At 59.0% G+C, this 21884-nt stretch overlaps 1 protein-coding gene across 1 annotated transcript in view; it reads right to left on the minus strand.

Moving 5' to 3' along the window:
- Window positions 1–552: 552 nt before the first annotated feature.
- CEMIP (cell migration inducing hyaluronidase 1) overlaps window positions 553–21884 on the minus strand; it is a 153713-nt gene continuing 132381 nt past the window's right edge. The window contains exons 21-29 of the mRNA XM_002721460.5: window positions 19590–19770; window positions 18513–18728; window positions 15064–15275; window positions 13419–13604; window positions 9756–9960; window positions 9500–9586; window positions 8830–8987; window positions 4398–4498; window positions 553–2645 (exon numbers count right to left, since the gene is read on the minus strand). Of these exons, the coding sequence (XP_002721506.2) occupies window positions 2518–2645; window positions 4398–4498; window positions 8830–8987; window positions 9500–9586; window positions 9756–9960; window positions 13419–13604; window positions 15064–15275; window positions 18513–18728; window positions 19590–19770 (1474 nt within the window). The 3' untranslated portion in view covers window positions 553–2517. The remainder of the gene's footprint in view (window positions 2646–4397; window positions 4499–8829; window positions 8988–9499; window positions 9587–9755; window positions 9961–13418; window positions 13605–15063; window positions 15276–18512; window positions 18729–19589; window positions 19771–21884) is intronic.

The following is a 21884-nucleotide window of genomic DNA, read 5'->3' on the forward strand; positions in this document are numbered from 1 at the left end:
GTGGTTGGTGCAGTATCGTGTCCCTTGGACGACTGGCTCAGAGCGAGGCGCACGCGGACGGAAAGTCAATCAAGCAGGCGGGATGACGACTTGTAACGTTTACTGTGACACGGCAAGAGTTTCCACACAGGAAGGGACGGCGCGTGGCTTCGGGGACCCTCGCCCACCCCCCTCCCCCGCCGCGCGCGAGATTTAAGACAATTCATTCTTCATTTCTCTGACAGCGACTTCTCGAAGTGCATAGATAATAAATAAATAGAAAATAAATCTCTGTCCATGGTGACGCCTCCCGGAAATGTTTACACACAACACACAACATCCAAACTCCCCAAAACAGGGCCAGTGGTGCCGATGGGTGGAAAGAGGCCAGCGTTTCAGAGGGCTGCTGGTTTCTGGGGCACCCAGCTCACTGGAACGCTACACACAGAGGCAGAATGGTTTTCTAGCCGATACGTGCGTCCGCACTACCCAGAGGATGCCTGGACACGGGCTCTTGGCGAATGGTCCAGGCAGGACGGCCCCAAGTCCAGATCCTGTCCCATGACACACACGCACACCTCCGGGAACTTCCAAGAGACGCTTTTTTTTTTTTTTTGAATGAGCCAAGCCAGCATTCCCGGGCATCTGAAAGTGATCACATCCTACGTGGTTCACAGCTTGAGAGCCTTGCGCTGGCGGAGCCTGGAAACTCAGCAGAAGTGCAGACAAGGAGGACGTGAGGTCACCACCCTCTCCCTGGAAGAGGTCCCTGCAGTGACCTTGGCCTTGGACAAGGCCCCTCCCAGGAGCCACAGTCCCAGGGCCACCTCCCAGAGGCCTCTCTGACGCTTCACGCAGCCTGCGGGCCGCGTCTCCTTGGAGAAGCCTGGAAGTATGAGCCCGGGGAGCCCTCTTAGAAGAAAAGAGTCTGTGGCTGGGACGAGAAAGAGGTCAAAGGTCGTTGGTCAGGAGACCCAGGGAGACCCTGGCGCCTTGCGGGAGAGGATAAACCACAGGTAGAGTTCTCTCTCTTCCAGGAGCGAGTGTATGGAGAAGTAACCGAAAGGGCAGGGGGTAGGGGGCACCCAGAGACTCTTCAGACCCCCCGAGGGCGGCCGCATTTGACCACCAGAGATGGGGCGGTGAGCCCACCCCCACTCCCTCCCCCAACAAGCCACCACTGGGTGGTACCTGCAGCATCGCAGAAACCGAGGGGACTGTGCGTGACTAGGTAGGGGCAGCCGAGAGCTGGCAGATGGCATAACCAGGCGAGGGTGGCAGTGACCGCTTGCCCCAAGACAGGGCGGCCCGGTGCACAGAGGAGCAGGAGGGAGCCCGTCCCAGGCCAGCTGTCCACCTGTGCCGGATACTTGTCACTGCCCTTCCTGGAAGCCGCTGCAGGAGGGCTGGGCCCCTGGTGCAGTGGGGCGGCCCAGGCTGCAGCGGGGCTCCTGGGGCTGTGCCCTGGCTGGTGGTGCTTTCCCAGGTCAAGGTCTTACTCATTTCCTCGCCAGCTGTCAAAGGCAGGCTTCGGACCGAACCTTTCCTAAGAGCCTCCCACCCCAGCCAATACCTGCCAGGATCGTGTGTGGCTCCTGGGTCCTGTCTCCACCCGCCCAGGTCCCAGGACGGAGAGCAAACGGGGTCCTGGCAGGACTCCACCGTATCTGAGAGTCGGAGGCCGGGGCCAGTTGGGGACCAAGGGCCGAGGGTGACCCCGCAGGCGCTGGCCTCGGCAGGTGCTGATAGGAAGGGCCCAGCCTCAAACCACGCTCGGGCCGCCTTGCCACTCAAAACGCCCCCTGCCCTTCGTGCCTGCAGTGACCCTGGCCTCCTCCTGCGAGAAGCCTTCCTGACCCACCTGAGCGCGAGTGGTCTTTCCCTCCTTTCACCTCTCTGATTTCTCCGTCCAGTATCAGTGTGCACGTGGGCCCCCCGCCCACCCTGCCGACTGCAAGCCCCCCGCGTGGGGCATCGGCCCTCACCCCCGGGGACACCCAGCATTGTGGACGCCAGCCACAAAGCGTGGCCTCTGCTGCTGGGCTCCGTGGACAGTGAGGGAAGCCACAGAGTTCTTGAATCCACGAAGGTGGCTTCGGCTCACAGGAACTAAAATTTCCTTAGGGCCAGGCTCTCTTTCTTACATCTCCTACCCTAAGGTGTCCACTGGAGACCTCGGGGACCTGTATGTGGCCCAGCCCACCCCCCAGGCCCCCTCCTAGCCGGGCCAGGCCTCCTTATAGGGGCCCTGCTCCCCCAGTGAAGAGGCACAGGTTGGTGAGAAGCACCCAAGAGACTGCAGGAAAGAGAAGGGGTTCAGGAGAGGCCAGCACTGCCCCGGGGCTGCAGGTAGAGACTCGTGGGGCAGGTGGCAGCACCGGGGGTGGTGGTGGTCTCTGATTCCTTCCCTTGGCCCACCAGGGCTGGCGCACGGCCTCCCCCAGTAGCCACTGGACAGGGGAGCCCACCGCCATCTGGCCCTGGCAGCCCATCCGGCACACAATCCACCGCGGGGCGGCGCCAGGGTGGCCGCTGTGCTCACAGCTTCTTCTTCCGCACCACGGGGATGGGCACCACTTGGAAGATTTTGGCCTTGTGGTCCTCGGTGTCCAGAGTCACCCAGATGGGCCGGAAGCTGCCTTTGAAGCCGACGAACGCCATTTTTTCTGCAAAACAGCGGTGAGACACTGAGCGGAAAGGCCACACCTGCCCCCTTCCCGGGGGTCCCTGTCCCCAGCAGGCGCCCCTGCCCTCAGCCACACACCGCAGCCTGGTCCCAGCTGGTCCCAACTGCTGCTGGCACCTGGCATCGGTTCATCTGGGGCAGGGGGGGTCACGAGTTGTGTGGCCATCTAGGCAGGGTGGTGGCTTTCCCCTACCCAGGAGAGCCGTGCACCATGGGAAATGGGGCAGACAGGGAGGACGGGAGGGAGGAGACCTCCCAGGAGCCTGGGGTCACCAGCAGGTCCCTGCCCCTCTCCGAAGCCCTGTGCTCCCATCTGCCAGGCACCAGCGTGCACCTCCTTCCTCTCCCCCGGCTCCCGGCCCCGCCACTTTGTGGCACTGGAAGGAGGACCTGGGGAGGGGACCTCACAGGTGCAGCCCGGACCAGAGCTCGTGACCGCTGGCCCTGCACAGCACTCTCTGTCTTGTAGCCGAGGGTCCACACGGACGAGCGGCCACACTCGGCTTAGGGCCCCTTCTAAGCATCAGCCAAGCTGCTACCGTGGAAGGCAGAGGTCCCCAAATGATTCCAGCACTGGGCTAAGAGAGGACACTTTTGTGTTCTCCCTGGGCTCGTCTGAGGGCTTTCGTCATTCCCAATTTTTCTCTGCCCCTGCCCAGGATAAACCTCCTGTCTGTAGGCAGGATAGTGCAGCTGCTGACGCCCTGCCTGGGTTAGGGGGGTTAGCATCTAAGTCTTCATCTTAGCAAGGGACTCAGAGATGTGTAGGGTTCGGCTTCTTTATCCGAAATGGAAGGCACAGCACCTGTCGCCCTGGCTGTGAGTGGCTGAGAGAGATGATTACAAAGTGCACAGCGTAGTGGGCAAAGCTGCCGCCTGCTGTGCCAGCATCCCATGTGGGCGCTGGTTCGAGACCCAGCTACTCCACTTCCAATCCAGCTCTCTGCTATGGCCTGGGAAAGCAGTAGAAGATGGCCCAAGTCTTTGGGTCCCTGCACACCATGTAGCTCCTGGCTCTTGGCTTTGGATTGGCACAGCTCTGGCCGTCACTGCCAGTTGGGGAGTGAACCAGCAGATAGAAGACCTCTCTCTCTCTGCCTCTGCCTCTCTGTAATTCTTTCAAGTAAACAAATATAATCTTAAAAAAAAATAAAAAGTGCACAGCAGGTGCAGGGCCAGCCACGGGACAGTGGCCACATGAGCTTCATCGCTGTCCTGAGAGCTGCTCCCCACACCCGCTCCCCCAGGCCTCTCAGAATGTGGTCCCTGATGCTGATGACGCGCGAGGGACCTGCCGACACCTCTGCCTGCCTGGCTGTGTCCGTGCCAGTCCCCGCAGAAGAGCTGTGTGACCTGGGACAAGCCAAGAAGATCCTCTGGGCTTTCACGGCCTCCTCCTCTCCCTATCTCAGGAGACACATTTCTCCTGCAGACCGCCAAGCGCTACCCAGATGCTGGGTTGCAGAGGGAGGCCCCGGGTCCCCAGCCAGCCTGAGTAACCGTGGCTGGGTTTAAAAAAATGCACCAAGCAAACCTATCTTTGGATGCCATTGTTCCTCGCACTGCTGGAGCCCCTGGTACGGGAAAGGTAGAAGATGCCACCTTGTGTCTCTATTCCACAGGACCTGGTGGAGGTGAGGGTTCAGGGCCCGACCCAGGGGTACGGGGAAGGAACGTTCTAGACTCAGCGAGGGGTCACAGCCACCTCCGGGCTGGACCGCTGAACCCTTACCTTTCAGCTTGAGGCCCTTGTCTGCCCCCAGCTTCTCCAGCGCTCTGGTCCACGGGCCCCGGGAGCTGTATTTCCCCTTCGATGTCACGAGCACTATGGAACTGAGCGAGAGGGGGCCCGTGAGGTGAGCGAGCAGACCGAGTGAGGAGGGCGTGGGGGAGGATGTTGGCTTGTGTGCCGTGGGACCGGAGCGGGCAGCCCCCTGGGGAAGGGCTTGGAGAAAGGGCAGCCTCTCTTGCGGGCCGCGCTGACCGGCTCTTTCCGAGCGGTGACGGACACCCTGACGCGCCTCCCACACATCTGGCCGCAGCCAGGGCCAGTGACCTTCTCACGTTGGCTGCTTTCACACATCCGTGGCCACGCAGGGCAGAGAATGGAGGCACAGCCCACTGCCTGGGGGTGCTGCGGCAGTGCCCGTCCCAGGGCTGGGCATACAGTGGGGGTGGGGGTGGGGGTTGGGGAGAGACAGTGAGATGCACTGGGTGGGTCCAGAAAGGAACCAGAGGAAGCCAGAAGGGGAGAGAGGAAGCACAAAGGGACTGCGACAGCCGGGAGGGAGAGCAGGGAGTATCCACCCGGGGCAGGAAAGACACCGGGAGGCCCTGGCGCCACCAGCTCCCCGGGGACCCTCTGCCTGGCATCACCTGGGGCTTGTTAGAAGCTCAGGATGGAGCCACGGCAGACAGCCTGTAGGGGAAGCTGTGTTTTACCAACATCTCCAGGTGCCGTGGGCAACCTTAGTGGCTGAGAGGCCCCGCGCTGGAGGCATCTCCTGCAGCCGTGTGTGGCTCAGTGTCTCCTGTCTGTGGGCCAGGGCTTTGCGTGGCTCAGGGCCAGCCTCCTCTGGGTCACAGGCAGAGTGTGGCCACCTCGGAGCTCCTTCTGGGAAGAACCCTGTGTGGTTACCACGCGTGCAGGTGCACCTCTTAGGGTCATGTCCCCTCCGTCGTGCGAACGGGGAGATGGAAGCAAGTGGGGATGAAGGCTCCGAGAGGACCCGGGCCACGTGTACGCTCAGCTGGTACACATCCAGCTTGGGAGCAGGAAGCCCCACCTACCCGCCTTGGCTGCTGTTCCATCCCAAGTGCTGGGAAAACAGCCCTCTGGGTGGCAGACTCACGCCGGCCCAGACAGGCGGAAGGGAGCGCCTCCCTGGGGACCGGAAACCCTGGGCAGAAGACGCTCCATGGGGCCCCGAGTCTGCCACATTTCAAAGCAACTCTGCAACCGCAGACCACTGCCCAGACATGGAAAAACTTCATGGGATCCCAAACCCCGAGGTCACCCCCACTCGTGTCCCACGGGGAGCAGAAGAGCAGCTCGGCCCGTGCGCAAGAAAGGGCAGTCGGGAAGGGAGCCAGGGGCTGCCTCGGGCTCCTCAGGGAGGGGTGGGCGGGGGGCCGGCCGGCCGGGAGACACAGGGCTCATGGCAAACTCATCCTCGGCTTTGGGGTCAGGCTCCGCGCTCAGGGAGGTGTTTCTCCTTTGTTGCATTTCAGAACAGATGCTAAAGGTCCCTAGCTGACGGGAGCCTCCTGCTGGGGCAGGCACAGTGGAAGGTCATGGCCTCCAGGTGGCCATGCGGGTCAGCTTCCAGGAGCGGGGCAGGGGCGCAGGGGCGCAGGGCTTCCTGGGCTCCCACAGCCTCCTGGCAATGCCCAGCGGCCTGACCGCCCTGTTACAGGGTCCCCTCTCTCTGCCCAGGATGCACCCTCATCCCACACACAGGAGGTCTCCCACAGGGACAGGGCCGACACAGCTCCAGAAGCCACCCTTAGGGGTTTGCTGGGAGCGGCCGCCCTCTTCTCTGCCCAGGGACAGGTGGTGGCTCTGAGCATGGGGTGGACCTGACTTGTCCCATTCCCTGATGCCTTTTAGGAGTCCAGAGGGGAGCTGAGTGGCACCCAATAGTTAGATGGGCACCCAGCGCCAGCCCGGGGCTTGGTGTCCCCCTGGGAGTTGGCACGGGGGCCCCTGTCGGGGGCCTCTCACCCTGCTGCCAACAGGGCAGCTCTGCCTTTCAGTTTCCTGTGCAAACTTCTGCTGCCCGTTTTGCTTTCAAAAAAAAAATCCTGTGGCCGGCGCCGCGGCTCACTAGGCTAATCCTCTGCCTGCAGTGCCGGCACCCTGGGTTCTAGTCCCGATCAGGTGCGCCGGTTCTGTCCCAGTTGCTCCTCTTCCAGGCCAGCTCTCTGCTGTGGCCCGGGAAGGCAGTGGAGAATGGCCCAAGTCCTTGGGCCCTGCACCCGCATGGGAGACCAGGAAGAAGCACCTGGCTCCTGGCTTCGGGTCGGCATAGTGCGCCGTCCACAACGTGCCGGCTGTAGCACTCTCTGTCTCTCTCTCTCTCTGTCTAACTCTGCCTGTCAAAAAACAAACAAACAAACAAACAAAATCCTGTGGCCAAAAAAGGCCTGAACACCCGGCTCTCTTGATGGTAAATGCCTTCTTCCCAGATCAGTGCATCTCGCCCTGCGGTGCAAGTGGACAGCAAAGCGCAGGGGGCAGCAGCTGGGGAACGGAGAAGGCACTGAGTGTGGCTAAGCAGATGCATTCTTGGGGTGGGCACTTGGCCTGGAGGTTAAGAGACCCCTGCTAGGGACCCCGCACTGAGGCACAGCAGGTTAAAGCCACGGTCTGCAGCACCAGCATCCCATATGGGCACCTGTTTATGTCCCGGCTGCTCTGCTTCCAATCCAGCTCCCTGCTAATGAACTTGGGAAAGCAGCCGAGGATGGTCCAAGTCCCTGGGCCCCTGCACCCAAGCGGGAGACCTGGAAGAAGCTCCTGGCCTCTGGCTTGGGCCTGGCACAGCCCTAGTTGTTGTGACCATTTAGTGAACTTGTGGATGGAAGATCACTGTCTCTCCTCTCTGTAACTTTGCCTTTCAAATAAATAAGAAATAAATCTTAAAAAAAAGATGCCTGTGCCCCTCCACCCCATCAGAGAAACTGGGTTCAAACTCAGCTCTGGATCCTGACTCCAGCTTCCGGCTACTGTGGACCCTGGGAGGCTGCCATGATGGCTCAGTTGGTCGGGTCCCTGCCACCCACGTGGGAGACTTGGATGGAGTTCCTGGCTCCTGGGTTTGTCCCTGGCCCAGCCCCGGCTGATGTGGGCATTGGGGAAATGAATCGGCAGAGGGGAGCTCTGTCTGTCTCTCTGCCTCTCAAAAATGTAAATTTAAAACCACTGTTCACCAGCATCTCACGGTGTGCCCCTCCCAGAGCTGGCACCCACGCAGAACCTCTGCTTTCCCCCAATAACTACTTACTAAGCACCTATGATGTGGCAGGTGCCACTTTAAGCACCTATATTTTCCACCAGGTTGCAGCTCCTGAGTGAATTCTATGCCCATTTAGCAAGCCAGGAACTGGGCTGGACTTGCAAGGGTGAGCTAGACTTGGTGTCAGGGCCAGGAAGTCCACCCCCTCCATGGGGTAGCAGGTGCATCAACTCGTGCCATCCTGGCTGATGGCTAATTAGCCCAAACAAGAGGAGCAGCTGGTTTGGGGGGATTAAGAAAAAGAGGGGGTGCAGGTGTTATGGTATTGTGGGTTAAGTTGCCATTTGGAACACCTACAGCCTGCATTGGAGTGTCGGTTCGAGTCCCGGCTCCTCCACTTCCAATCCAGCCCCCCACTAATGCTCTTGTGAGGTGGCGGGTGATGGTTCCTTGAGTTCCTGCCCCCAATGTGGGAGACCAGAATGGAGCTCCTGGCTCCCGGCTTGAGCCTGGCCCAGACCTGGCTGTTGCAGGCATTTGGGGACTGAACCAGCGATTGGAAGATCTCTCTCTCTCTCTCTTTCGGTCACTGTACCATTCACACAGGTAAAGAAATCTTTTACAAAGAAAACGATTGAGTTCAGTTCTACACACGGCGTTCTGCAAGTAGCCACTGGGCTGGGATGCCTGGCGCCGAGGACCAGGTCTGAGCTGGAGTTGCTCAAGCATCGCCAGCGTTTGGAGCCCATGGAAGGCGTGGGAGGTGATGAGATCATGGGACGGAGCGTGTGGAGAGGGGGAAGAGTTCCCAGGAGGCCTGCCCACTTGTCACGGGCAGCCCTGTCTGTCTCAGCGTGACCTACACCCACAGCAGCCCTGGCTGCAGCCCTAGAGTCAAGGGGCAGGGTCTGTTCCTGGTCCCCAGGATGTGGGGGCAGAGTGTGGCACGTCCCAGGGCTGTCCCAGGGCTGTCCCAGGCTGTCCCAGGGCTGTCCCAGGGCTGTCCCAGGCTGTCCCAGGCTGTCCCAGGCTGTCACCAGGCTGTCCCAGGGCTGTCCCAGGCTGTCCCAGGGCTGTCCCAGGCTGGTCTGTGATGAAAGCTTCAGTGACAGGCCTGGGTCATCTGTGATGCCACCAGTCAGTTGCAGAAGGAGAGAGAGAGAGAGAGAGAGGGAGAGGGAGAGGGAGGGAGGGAGCAGGACTCACTTGTCAGGGATGGCGGCCACGTAACTGAAGAGCTGCCACGGAATGCCCTGCAGAACGGAGTTGTGGAAACTCGTGTGGCTCACCACGTGCCCGAGGCCACCGTCGATCACCACTACCTGGATGCCGTCTTCGGAGCTGGGGAACTTCCTCCCATCCACCTGTGGGGCCGGAGCAGGGCCGGTGTGAGGCAGGGTCCTGAGGGCAGACCCCGGGGCATGAAGCCCTCTGCAGTGGACTGAACCCCGGTCTCCATGGAAAACCCCTCACCCGTGCAAGTGACGTTACTCAGAACTAGGGTCTTGGCAGGTGTGATGAAGTTAAAGGTCTTGAGAAGACACTGTCTGGGATTTGCAGAGTGAACGCAATGATAGATGGAGAAGGAGAAGGGGGACGCAGACCCACAGGAGAAACAGAGCCAGAGACAAGGGCGAGGAATCAGCAAGCCAAGGAGTGCAGAGGTCCCTGGGAGCTCCCAGGAGCCGGGACAGACCCTCCCCGCTGCCTCCAGCAGGAGCCACGGCCGCCAGCTCCTTGTGGGCTCCACAGCCACGAGAGAACCCATTCTGCCATTTGAGGCCAGCAGCTGGCTGCCCTTCACCCCGGCAGCCCCGGGGAGGCACCAGGGCCTCTCCCAACAGGCAGCCCGGGATGCCAGGGCCAGTGCACGCACCTCGATATACGCGAAGTCGGTGCGAAGGTGGAAGAAGTGCTGTCTGGAACTTTCTATCTTCACCTCCAGGAAGTGGTCCTTCGACCTCTGCAAGACGAGCACAGCCCAAGTCAAGGGGGGAAGCCCCTCCCCCTGCCCCGGTGGTCCCAGGCACAGGGCACGCCGGGAGGGGTGCTGCGGGTGTCACGGGAGTAGCCTGGTGGGATCCAGGTGCCCCCGCAGGTGCAGGGACCCAGGCTCGTGCCCCCCAACTCACCAGCTGGGTACCGAAGAGCTTCTTGGGCATGGGCACGTCCACCACGGCCCTCTCGGCGAACCTGGGGTAGGCGCTGGCCGTGCAGTCGCTGACGCCCGCGTTCCTGGGGATCAGAGCTTTGATCCTGAGCCTCTCACAGCCTTTCACGGAGCAGAAGGCAAACTTCTCTCTCTCGTTCTGAGCTCTCAGCTTCAGGAAGAGCAGCCTGCAAACAGGGGGCGTCTCTCTGGGCGCTGGGCACCAGCACTGGGAACCTCCCACCCTCCCCTTGCCTGGGGTTACCCCTACATGCCTCAGAACACATGGAGCGCGGCCGGCGCTGTGGCACAGTGGGTTAAACCCGCGTCTGCAGCGCCAGCATACGGGCGCCTGTTTGAGTCCCGGCTGCTCCACTTCCCATCCATCTCTCTGCTAATGTGTCTGAGAGAGCAACGGAAGATGGCCCAAGTGCTTGGGCCCCTGTACCCATGTGGGAGACCCAGAAGAAGCTACTGGCTCCTGGCTGCAGCCTGGCTCAGCCCCGGCTGTTGCAGCCATTTGGGGAATGAACCAGCAGGTGGACAACTCTCTCTCTCTCTCTCTCTCTCTCTCTCTCTCTCTCTCTCTCTAACTCTGCCTTTAAAATAAATAAATAAATCTTTTTCTGTGCCTACCAGAGGGTTATACGGAATTGGAGAAATTAGAAAATGAATTGATGAAGGAAAAGCTATTAAGAGTGGCAGCTACACACCCCGAGCACACACTGTTTGCCATGGTGTGCATGTGATGTACATCACCACATCATTCACTGGTCCTCCAACAATCCTCCCCCGGAGGTCCCGTTGTCACCCTGGCCTCCCAGATGGGGACATGTGACTCAGAGATGGGAAGCCACTGGCAGGGCCATGCAGCCGGGAACGGCAGAGCTGGGCTTCTGTGCGCATCGTGGCTCCTGCTGAGTTTTCTCCCAAGCCCACAGCTTCACACCAGAAATTGTCATAGAACTTACTAAAAGCAGTCATTGTTACAGCGAAAGAAGCCGACTCAGAGTGACCGGGAGTCACGGTAGGAGCAACCCCCGGTGTCCTAACTTGGGATTTGTCATCATCTTTCTCTTAGCTCAAAAAAAGCACCATGAGGTTGACTCTCACCCCCGTGGGGTCCCCTCGCTGAGAGCTGACCCCCCCGCCCCAGGCTGCCCCACTGGCCGGGACGTGGTTTGGATATTAGTCTGCATATTGAATGCCTCCTAAAAGCCAATGAGCTAAATGCTTAGTGTTCAAAGTCTTATGTTACTAGAACCAAGAGGGCAGAAACTGTATCCAATGAGGGTGTCTGGGAGGTGGGCCTGGTGGGAGGCCCTTAGGACACTCGGGCAGTGCCCTTGGACGGGAGGTGGCTTGTTTCTAAACCCAGAGTGGAGCCCAGCCATGCTCTCCGCTTCCCGGCTTGGCACACGGCTCCCCCTCGGCCACAGCCATCCTGCAGCCTTATCAGAGGCCACACCAACCGGGCCTGCGCCGCCCTGGACTTGGATCCCCAAAACCCAGGCCAAAATCAACCTCCCTCCTTCACAACCTCATCTGTGCTTCCTTGAGCAGCTTCCGGAACGTCACGTTTCTGGCACTGAGAGACGTGATCAATAAAACCGAAACTGCCCGTTCTCCAGGTCTCAGGCTCATAGCTGAGCGTGGAGCTGCCACCTGCCTGCCAGGCTCCCCGGAGCCCCTGGGGCAGCTTAGGAGGGAGGGGGTTCATGCTGCCATGGTTACATCTCCATGGGGCCTCCCACGCACGCCTGAGAGGACCAAGGCACAGACGTGGGATTGGCCCTACGGCCTCTGCAGCAGGCTCCACAGCGTTCAGGCTCCTTGTTGCTGTATCGGTCTCATCCACACAGCTGTCTATCAGCTGCTTTCCCCAGTCCCGCCCTTCAACTTGGATGTGCCCAGGTTGGCTGAACTGCAAGGCCCCGGGAGGCAGGAGAGGAACACAGCCCCAGGCTGATGTCCTGCTGATGGCTGGGCACATTAAACACTTATTAAGGGGACTGGTGTTGGGCCGGCGCCGCGGCTCACTAGGCTAATCCTCTGCCTAGCGGCGCCGGCACACCGGGTTCTAGTCCCGGTCGGGGCGCCGGATCCTGTCCCGGTTGCCCCTCTTCCAGGCCAGCTCTCTGTTGTGGCCAAGGAGTGCAGCGGAGGATGACCCAGGTGCTTGGGCCCTGCACCCCATGGGAGACCAGGAAAAGCACCTGGCTCCTGGCTCCTGCCATCAGATCAGCGCGGTGCGCCAGCCGCAGCGCGCCGGCCGCGGCAGCCATTGGAGGGTGAACCAACGGCAAAGGAAGACCTTTCTCTCTGTCTCTCTCTCTCACTGTCCACTCTGCCTGTCAAAAAAAAAAAAAAAAAAAATAAGGGGACTGGTGGTGTTGTGTGGCAGGTTGAGCCACCACCTGTGACACTGGCATCCCATATAGGCGTCAGTTCGTGTCTAGGCTGCTCCACTTCTGATCCAGCTCTCTGCTCATGTGCCTAGGAAAACAGCTGAAGATGGCACGTATGTGGGAGACCTGGAAGAAGCTCCTGGATCCTGGCTTTTGCCTGATGAGGCCCTGGCCATTGCGGCCATCTGGGGAGTGAACCAGGAGATGGAAGACCTCTCTCTCTCTCTCTCTCTCTCTCTTTCTCTCTGTTCTCTCTAAGTCTGGTTTTTGAATACATAAATAAATCTTTGTAAGAAAAGTTCATGGAAAATGCACATTATGAAAAAACCACAGGGATTTCAACAATGTTTGCATCAAAATAAGTATGCATTTGTTCATAAACTCACAGCTTCTGTCTCCGCTAACAGATGGCCTATCTACCAAGTGGCACCTGGCACAGTTTAGCCAAAGGGGGAGGGCTTTGCATGCTAATAGGTCTGGGTTCCAACCCAGATGTGCTCCTGGACAAGTCGCTCCTTCCTCCTCCAGGCCTTCCCTGCCTGTCTGTGAGTCACACACATCACCTGCCCCGGCTGGGTGGTCCCGAGGGGCTGAGATACAGGACAGCGCTTTCTGGATTCTAAGGATCACGGCATCGGTCTGGTGCTGAAATAGGTAACACAGTACAATCCCTATGATCCACCTGTGTGTTTCATGGAGCCTTGTTCTACTCCCAAAGCGTCACGGCTTTCCAGCTGTCAGTCTGGGGCGGATGCCTGTAGCACTGGCATCCCATATGGGCACCAATACAACTCCACTTCCAATCCAGCTCCCTGCTGTGGCCTGGGAAGATGGTCCAAGTCCTTGGGCCCCTGAACCCACGTGGGAGAGCCAGAAAGAAGCTCCTGGCTTTGGCCTGGTCAGCCCTGGCTATTGCTGCCATTTGGAGAATGAACCAGCAGATGGAAGGCCTCTCTCTCTCTCTCTTTCTGCTTCTCTCTGTTTCTGCCTCTCTTTCTGTTTCTACCTCTCTCTCTGTTTCTACCTCTCTCTGTAACTCTTTCAAATAAATAAAAGAAATCTCTTAAAAATATATCATTCGTGCCTGACACAATCAGCCATAGCACGCAAAGCGCCCAGGAGAGCATCCTCTGTGAATTGCACTATCTATCACTTGTGTTTCTCAGGGTCAGTGGGAAGGGCAGGGGGGCCAGGGGAGGCCGGGCTGCTCCCCCACAGCCAAGCAGGAGCTTGCTTACCCAGAGTCCTCGTCCCAGTAGTAGTAGCCCCGGCCGGGATAGCTCCGCTCCACCTTGTCCATCTGCAAGGTCCTGGCCAAGGTGCCCGTCTTGGTCGTTTGCTTCAGCAGGCGATTGTGAACGTCGGAGAGGATGGAGAAGGTGGTGCCCCGTGGGTAGCAGAACCCCACCCGGATCCAGTCGCCCCTGGAACCAGAAGTGGAGGGAGGTTACCAGCAGGGACATGCACGCCGCAGGTCTTGGCGGGGGTGGGGGGGTGCGTCTTTGAAAAACCAAATAGCACCATCAGTTCTGGGCAGGGAATTTTGAAAGAACACCTGCTCTACCTTTCTCTGAAGGGAGGAGAGAACCTCCACTTTGACTATGACCTTGTCTAAACAAGATAAGAGTTGGAGAACTCAGAGGGCTTCCATAGCCTTGGAAACTCATGACTGGAGCATAGGGAGATTACTGATGCCATAGACAGGAGTGTCAATTGGTAAAGTCAACAACAGGAGTCACTGTGCACTTACTCCTCATGTAGGATCTCTGTCCTTAACGTGCTGTACATTGAGATTTAATGCTATAACGAGTACTCAAACAATATATTTCACTTTGTGTTTCTATGGGGGTGCAAACTGTTGAAATCTTTACTTAATGCATACTAAACTGATCTTCTGTAAAAAAAAAAAAAAAAAAAAGAAATTATCAACTCCCAACTTGACTCTCACTGGGATTAAACATGACAATAGGTCTGATCTGATTTCATCATCATATAAAAAAATCATCTATTATTTTTCACTTTATGTTTCTGTGTGGGAGCAAACTGTTGAAAACTTTACTTAATGTATACTAAGCTGATCTTCTGTATATTAAGATAATTGAAAATGAATCTTGATGTGAATGGAAGGGGAGAGGGAGTGGGAAAGGGGAGGGTTGTGGGTGGGAGGGACGGTATGGGGGGGAAGCCATTGTAATCCATAAGTTGTACTTTGGAAATTCACATTCATTAAATAAAAGTTAAAAAAAAAGAAAGAACACCTGCTCTTGGTGGTCACCAAGTGCTGAAGGACAGAGGAGGAGCCAGTGGCATCAGAAGGGGCCAGCTGTGCACCTCCCACACCTGCACTGGGGCTGCCATAGCAGGGACGCAGGCGAGAGCAAGGACGTTCTCTCAACGTGGGTGTTGTCCAAGCACACTGGCCCTGCACCCGCCTGCCCATCATGGGGCCCATGGCGTCTCTTTTGGGTCTCAAAGTGTCCGTCTCACAGGATTCCTGTGGCAAGTGCCTAATGCACACGGGAACACCCACATGGAAAGCCCCGGGCAGAGGCCCTCAGCCTGGGCCCTGAGCTTCGCAGGGCCTCGTTCCTCTCCAGGTGACATGGGAACCAGAAGGCTCACTGCACAGGGCCACTGCACTGCCTGAGACGCCTGTCACAGCCCCCAGTGCACTCCTGCAAGACAGCAGCATCCTCACCTCACAGGGGACGGAGCTGAGGCTCCGGGAGGCCACCTGTCTTGCCCCAGGCCACCCTCGCCCAGAGGGGGCGCCCAGGTGACACGGACCCCTCCAGCCACCTCCTGCAGGGATCCCTGGGGCTGGCCTGAGCTTCTGGGAGCAGCGAGCCCGGGCATTTGCAGGGAGGCATGGCCAGCACTCACTTGTTGAAGTTGATGAGCCAGATGGTGAGCTCGGCGGGGGCCGTCTGGTCCCAGTGGATGGTATAGCCCTTGTACAGCGTGATGACCGGCTGGTACTGCTGGTAGTGGGTGCTCCTGGTCAGGGCCCCCTCCAGGTACAGAGGGTGGCTGGGGAAGTCATTCTTGATGATCTTCATTCGTAGGTTACTGGTCTTGTAGGCCTGGATGTACATCTGTCAAGAGCCAATCAGGAGACGCATGAGGAGGCTGTAACCAGGGATCGGCCCCAGAGCGAGCGTCTGGTTAGCCTCTGACCACGTTCAAAAGTGCTTTCTCGATGCAGAGCCCTTTACAGAAGGCGTGAATGGAAGACAGGTCAAATAAGGGGACGTCTCTCGCTGCTGGGGGCGGGGTCCCAGCTGCGCCGTGCAACCCGGCAACTGTGTGCTCTGTGCATCTTCAAAGAAGCACAGTGTTGTGGGCTGGAAACTTGCAGGGGCGGGGCGTCGCCCAATAATCAGATGGCGAATTTTCAAAAAAGGAGGAGGATGCAGAAGGCGGGGGAAGGGAGAGAGAGGGCAGGGGAGTTTCACTGCAAATGCCACTCGCTGTGGGTTGGTGGTCGCTGTGCAGGCACTTGAGAGTGTGCCTGGGGCTGTTGGCCTACTTCTCCCTCCGGCCCCTGTGGGGCATCCTTGTGGGTGAGGGCACGCACTGGGCGACTGAAGGGTGTTCCATTGTAGGGAAAAAGCTCAAAGCAAGACACTCAACCATGGAGCAAGGAGCCAGCCTCAGCTTAAAACACCTTCCTCTCTTATGGTACATGGCACGTGCAGAGGGAGATGTCTCTGTAGCTATGGCAACAGACACCACCCACCAGGGGTCCACGACTCTGCACCTGTGGCAGGAGGAGCCACCAACCCCTCTGTGAATCGCATATGGGATGGGAAGAGAGGCGTCCTGTCTTACGGAGCTGCTCCGAGGATCAAAGAGGTCAAAGGTATTGAGAATGTGTGTAAGCTGGAAATTGGAGGGAGAGGAGCCAGGGCCATGGTGCAGCAGGCTAAGCCTCCGCCTGGGGTGCTGACATCCCATGAGAGCGCAGGTTCAAGTCCCGGCTGCTCCACTTCCTGCAACTGCACTTGGGAAGGCAGCAGAAGATGGCTCAAGGCCAAGGTGGGAGACCCGAGTGGAGTTCCAGGCTCCCAACTTCAGCCTGGCCCAGCCCTGGCTGTTGCAGTCATCTGGAGAGCTCAATGACTCTCTCTCTCTCTCTGTGTCTGTCGCTCTCTTTGCAACTCTGCCTTTCTGAGGTCCCCCTTACAGAGACAAGGAATGCATGGGAGGAAAGGATGGCCAGGAAAAGCGAGGCTCCCTGTGGGGCTTGTCCTGGCAGGGTGGCACCCATGACAATGACAATGCAGACTGGGGCTGCAGGCTGCGGCTCCCGTCTCCCGCCTCTCACCCTCTTCTCACGCCATCACCCTTCTTATCTTCCCTGCACCCTCCTGTCAGTGCTCTGCCCCCAATGCACAACAGAAGCCAGCCCTGGGAACCTCCCATGGGGCTCTGCAGTGGGCCTGGGAGAGAGGCCCCCCACAGGCCCACAGGTCCACATGGGGTGTGCAGCGCTGCCACAGGCCTCCTGTCGCTGTCTCCCACTCCTTCCAGCAGCTGTTCCAGACCCTATCGCTCTCCGCAGGCCTCCCTCCTGGGGCTCGCTCCCCCAGATCTGATGGTCCTCGGTCCTCGGCCCGCAGGCCCCTCCTCCTACTGGAGGCCAGCCCCTCCCCCCTCCGGCACCCACTCCCCAGCTGCCCGCTGCGCCCACCCCACCCCTGTGGCTCCCTCCTCTCCCCCACCCTACGGCCCCCTCCTCTCCCCCACCCTACGGCTCCCTCCTTTCCCCCTGCCCCCCTACGGCTCCCTCCTCTCCCCCACCCCTGTGGCTCCCTCCTCTCCCCCATCCTTCTCTCACCCCCAGTACACCACTCAGCTCCTCTCTAACACCCCCCGCCCTGCTGTCCGCAGCGACGATAATCCACGGCCTCGTGGGATGCTTGGGAGGGCAACTTCCGCTTCTGAGACCGCGTTTCCCTCCAGATCTGGTGACTTCACCTGCTCGGGCCTCTCTCCCCTTATCCATTTGTTCACAGGCCACTCACCCAGAGACTAGCAGGGACAATCAGACCGTAGCGGCTCACAAATATTTCAGTTCTGCCTCATTCCAGGCTCCATTGAGACCCACCCTGTGCGGTCCAGGAGCCGCTGTCCCCAGGTGGCCCTTAAGCAGTGGAAATGTGGCCAGTGCAGCTCAGGACTTGAATTTTTTTTTTTTTTTTTTTTTTTTTTTTTTTTTTATAGGCAGAGTGGACAGTGAGAGAGAGAGACAGAGAGAGAAAGGTCTTCCTTTGCCGTTGGTTCACCCTCCAATGGCCGCCGCTGCAGCCGGCGCACCGCGCTGATCCGATGGCAGGAGCCAGGATCCAGGTGCTTTTCCTGGTCTCCCATGGGGTGCAGGGCCCAAGCACCTGGGCCATCCTCCACTGCACTCCCTGGCCATAGCAGAGAGCTGGCCTGGAAGAGGGGCAACCGGGACAGAATCCGGCGCCCCGACCGGGACTAGAACCCGGTGTGCCGGCGCCGCTAGGTGGAGGATTAGCCTATTGAGCCACGGCGCCGGCTCTGGACTTGAATTTTCAACATTTACTTATTCATTTGAGAGGCGGAGTGTGTGTGTGTGTGTGTGTGTGTGTGCACACCCCCACCTGCCTCACTCCCCAAATGCCTGCCATGGCCGAGGCTGAGCTGGGGCCAGAGCCAGGTAATGGGAACTCAATCCAAGTCTCCCACATGGGTGGCAGGAACTCAGTTATTTGAGCTATTCCTGCTGCCTCCCAGGGTCTGCATCCAGGAAACTGGAACAGGAGCCAGAACCGGGAATGCAACTCAGGTGTTCAGGGCATCTTAAACACCCGCTCCGAGGTTGGGGAGGGGAAGAGGGCCATAGACAGAGCCCCCATCTGCTGGTTCTCTCCCCGAATGCCTGCAATGGCTTGGGCTGAAGCCAGGGACTCCATGCAGGTCTCCCATGTGGGTGGCAGGGGCCCTATCTGAGCCTGCTCCTGCTGCCTCCCAGAGTGTGCAGTAGCAGGAAGCTGCTGTTGCAAGCAGAGCCAGGACTGAAGCCCAGGCTCTCTGATACCGGATGCGGGGGTCCCCAGTGGCAGCTTAGCCACGGCCCTAAACACCCGCTCTGTTTCCGAAGCATCGTGCTTCCAGTGTTGTGACTATGACTTCATGAAAATCCTATTGAGTGCGGAGGGAGGGCAGGAAACAAAGGAAATAAAGAGGAAAAGGAAGCATCGTGTGTCTTGGTCTGGCCTGCTCCACAGCCGAGCATACAGTAGGCGCCTGCTGAACGCCTGTCCTGTGAGTGGCTGTGTGCAGGCCCCGGGCGGCGTCCCCACCTGTGCATAGCGCCCACTGCAGATGGCGCCTCTCCAGTCGGGCACGTTGATGCAGTCGGGGTGCCGGACCAGCCAGTTGTCGTCCTTGGTGAGGTAGGAGCCAGGGTACTCGGACACCGAGCCGTCCACGTCGTGGAACACGGACGTCTTATCCCCATCCATGTCCAGCTGGTTGAACCAGGGCCCCGGCTCTCCGAAGAACACTCTGGAAGTAATCTGAACACGGCCCCGGGAACGTCAGGCCAGGCCAGCAGGGGCAGGTACACGCAGCCACGATCGGGGCCCCAGGGTGAAGTTTCCAGTTTCTGCTGACTTTCTAAAGCAGCCAAGCCAGAGACGCTCTGGGCAGTGGGGGGCACTGCACGGCCAACCTCCCGGAGGAGCCAGAGCGATGGGCAGAAGTTCACGGTGCCTCTGCTTCTTGGAGGCCAGACTGCTCTGAGATGGGGGCGTGGCCAAGCTGGCAGGGGGCCTGTGTGTGTGTGTGTGTGTGGTGTGTACACGAGAAAGAAAGGTTTGTATGGGAAAGTGAATCCACACAGGCCTGTCCTTGGGCCTGCCAGGAGCTGGACACACACGGGCATAAGGCAGGAGCCAGGAGGAAGAGGAGGAGGAATTCCACAACCAGAGGGAAATGTGCCAGGAGGTGTGGACCTGCCGGGTCTCAGGGCAGCCCTGGGCCTGCTCCCCTGCTCTGCTGTTCCTGGCCAGGAGGCCACTGTTTGCATTCTCCTCTCAGAAGAGATGACCCGGGAACTGTGCCTTGGACTCTCCTGGGCTTTTGGATTCTTTATGCCCGCTCAGGCGACCTGGTCAAGGCCAAGGCTGGGCCCCAGTGTAGGCTCAGCTGCTTCTCGCAGCCCAGCATTCCGCCTTCAGCCCAGCCCTGACCTGCAGGGCCGCCTCTGGTTGTACTTTTCCAGTTTGGACACAGAGCAAACTGGGACGCGGCCCAGCCTACTCGGGAAGGCTTTTCAACCCCTGTGGTGGCGGCGGCCACAGCTCCCATCCCGGCCCCCGTGGGGCACTTGTGAATCACCGTGCCGAGTCTGGCTTTGCCGCGGGCACCTCACTCACCGGGACATCCTCAAAGGTGATGCCGGTCACGTTGTTGTGGGGACAGCTCTGCCAGGCGTTGTTGAGGCGGAAGGCCAGGGCGCTGGTGTGCCGGCCCTCCAGGGCCGCAAACTTTCGGAAAGTGCAGTTGAAGATGTTGACGGGGCCGTCGTAGAACTGGATCCCTCTGATCGGAAAATTCCTGCGGAGCGAAGCGAGTCACGTGTCAGTCGGAACGCCATGTCTGCTTCCTCCAAAGTGGGCGGGAGACGGACTTCCGGGCAAAGCTGTCCCTGATCCCCAACCCCTGCAACTCTCCCAATGCCGCAGCATCACTGAGTCATTCATTAATTCACTGACAAGGCAAGTACAGACCGAGTGAGGGCAACAGAAGGGAATGGCGGCTGGAGGAGTGATGGATGGGTGGCTGGTGGGCGAATCAGTGACTGGCTACTTTGGTCTACTTGGTTGCTGGCCTGAGGCTTGGGGGGGTGGTCCTCTATAGCAACAGTGCCCCCGGTCTTTCCATCCTATGCAGAGCGACTGGGCCAACACTGGATGCTGCTGGAGAGAGCAATGCTGTGTCGCCGGGGAGGAGAGAGCTGTGCGTTGTGACTGCCTTGGTGTCAGTTGCTATAGCAACAGCTTCATCCGTTGAGAACCAGCTGCCCTTCTCGGCTGTGAGCAAGCCTTTCACCTAGCAAGGGGCTGGGCTTGGGAAACAGAGGGAGGCGAGAAGCCACAGGAGGGACCATAGCCACGCGGCTTTCGCAGCATTCCTGGATGAGCCTTGGGGGAGGTGGAAGGTTGTGGACTGCGCAAGACCTCACCCATGGCTGGAAGGCACTAGGGGGAGGTGGGCAGGGGCCACAGGCTCGGGGTGGAGTGGAAGACTAGACAAGGACTTGCAGGCTCTGCCTTGGCCCAGCCGGCCGTGGGTCGCTCAGGGATGCTGCTCCCACGTGCCTGAGCCTCCTGAGCAAGCCGTGGGAAATGAGGGCCCGTGGGGGCTGGCTGGGCTTCCTGGTGGCCCGGCCCCAAATCTGGGCCTGCTTATCCTCCACGCCCACCGCTGAAGCTCTGACTGGTGTCTCTACCTCTGTGTCAGGCCACTCCCCTTCCATGGACATGAGGGCAGCGGAGGGGAGAGGGAAGGAGAATGGATCTGTCCCCTATCCAAAGATGCACAGGAGTGGGGCTGCTGACTCCCGTGGCAAGAACCACGTTCTCCGAGAACATAGCCCAGGGAGGCGAGAGGCTGATCTTATCTTGGAGTCATGGGGCTCCCATGCTCAAGAGCCTTGCCCTGTGGCTTGAATTCCCATCAGAGCACAGATCTCAGTAGACACGCAGGGAGGAGGGAGTTCCCGCCACTGACCCAGGCTGGGGCTTTCCGTCAGTTCATCAGCTCCCCCGGCACCCACTGCCCTCTCCAATCCCCACCTTGGCTCAGCCTCCGCTGGCCTCAGAACCCAAGGATCCTCGCGATAGCCCCGGTAGTCTGTTGTGCAGAAAACTTGACTTAGAAAAATCTTCCCAGGGCTGGCGCTGTGGCGTAGCGGGTAAAGCCACCGCCTGCAGTACTGGCATCCCATACGGACACCGGTTCAAGTCCTGGCTGCTTCACTTCCAATCCAGATCCCTAATAATGGTCTTAGAAAGCAGCAGAAGATGGTCCAGGTGCTTGGGCCCCTGCACCAGCATGGGAGACCTGGAAGAAGCTCCTGGCTCCTGGCTTCAGATTGGCACAGCTCTGGCTGTTGCGGCCAATTGGGGAGTGAACCAGTGGATGGGAGACCTCTCTCTCTCTCTATCTGCTTCTCCTTCTCTCTCTGTGTGACTCTTTCAAATAAATAAATAAATCTTAAAAAAAAAATCTTCCCGGCCGGCGCCGCGGCTCACTAGGCTAATCCTCCGCCTTGCAGCGCCGGCACACCAGGTTCTAGTCCCGATCGGGGCGCCGGATCCTGTCCCGGTTGCCCCTCTTCCAGGCCAGCTCTCTGCTGTGGCCAGGGAGTGCAGTGGAGGATGGCCCAAGTGCTTGGGCCCTGCACCCCATGGGAGACCAGGAGAAGCACCTGGCTCCTGCCATCGGATCAGCGCGGTGCGCTGGCCGCAGCGCGCCGGCCGCGGCGGCCATTGGAGGGTGAACCAATGGCAAAAGGTCTCTCTCTCTCACTGTCTACTCTGCCTGTCAATAAATAAATAAATAAATAAAAATAAATAAAAAGAAAAAAAGAAAAAAAATCTTCCCTGCACTAAAGCAATGCTAACCCCGGGGGCCAGGGGACCTAAGTCTCGTTTCTCATGTGCACG

This window comes from Oryctolagus cuniculus, chromosome 12 (assembly GCF_964237555.1).
Source record: "Oryctolagus cuniculus chromosome 12, mOryCun1.1, whole genome shotgun sequence".
Taxonomy (NCBI): Eukaryota; Metazoa; Chordata; class Mammalia; order Lagomorpha; family Leporidae; genus Oryctolagus; species Oryctolagus cuniculus.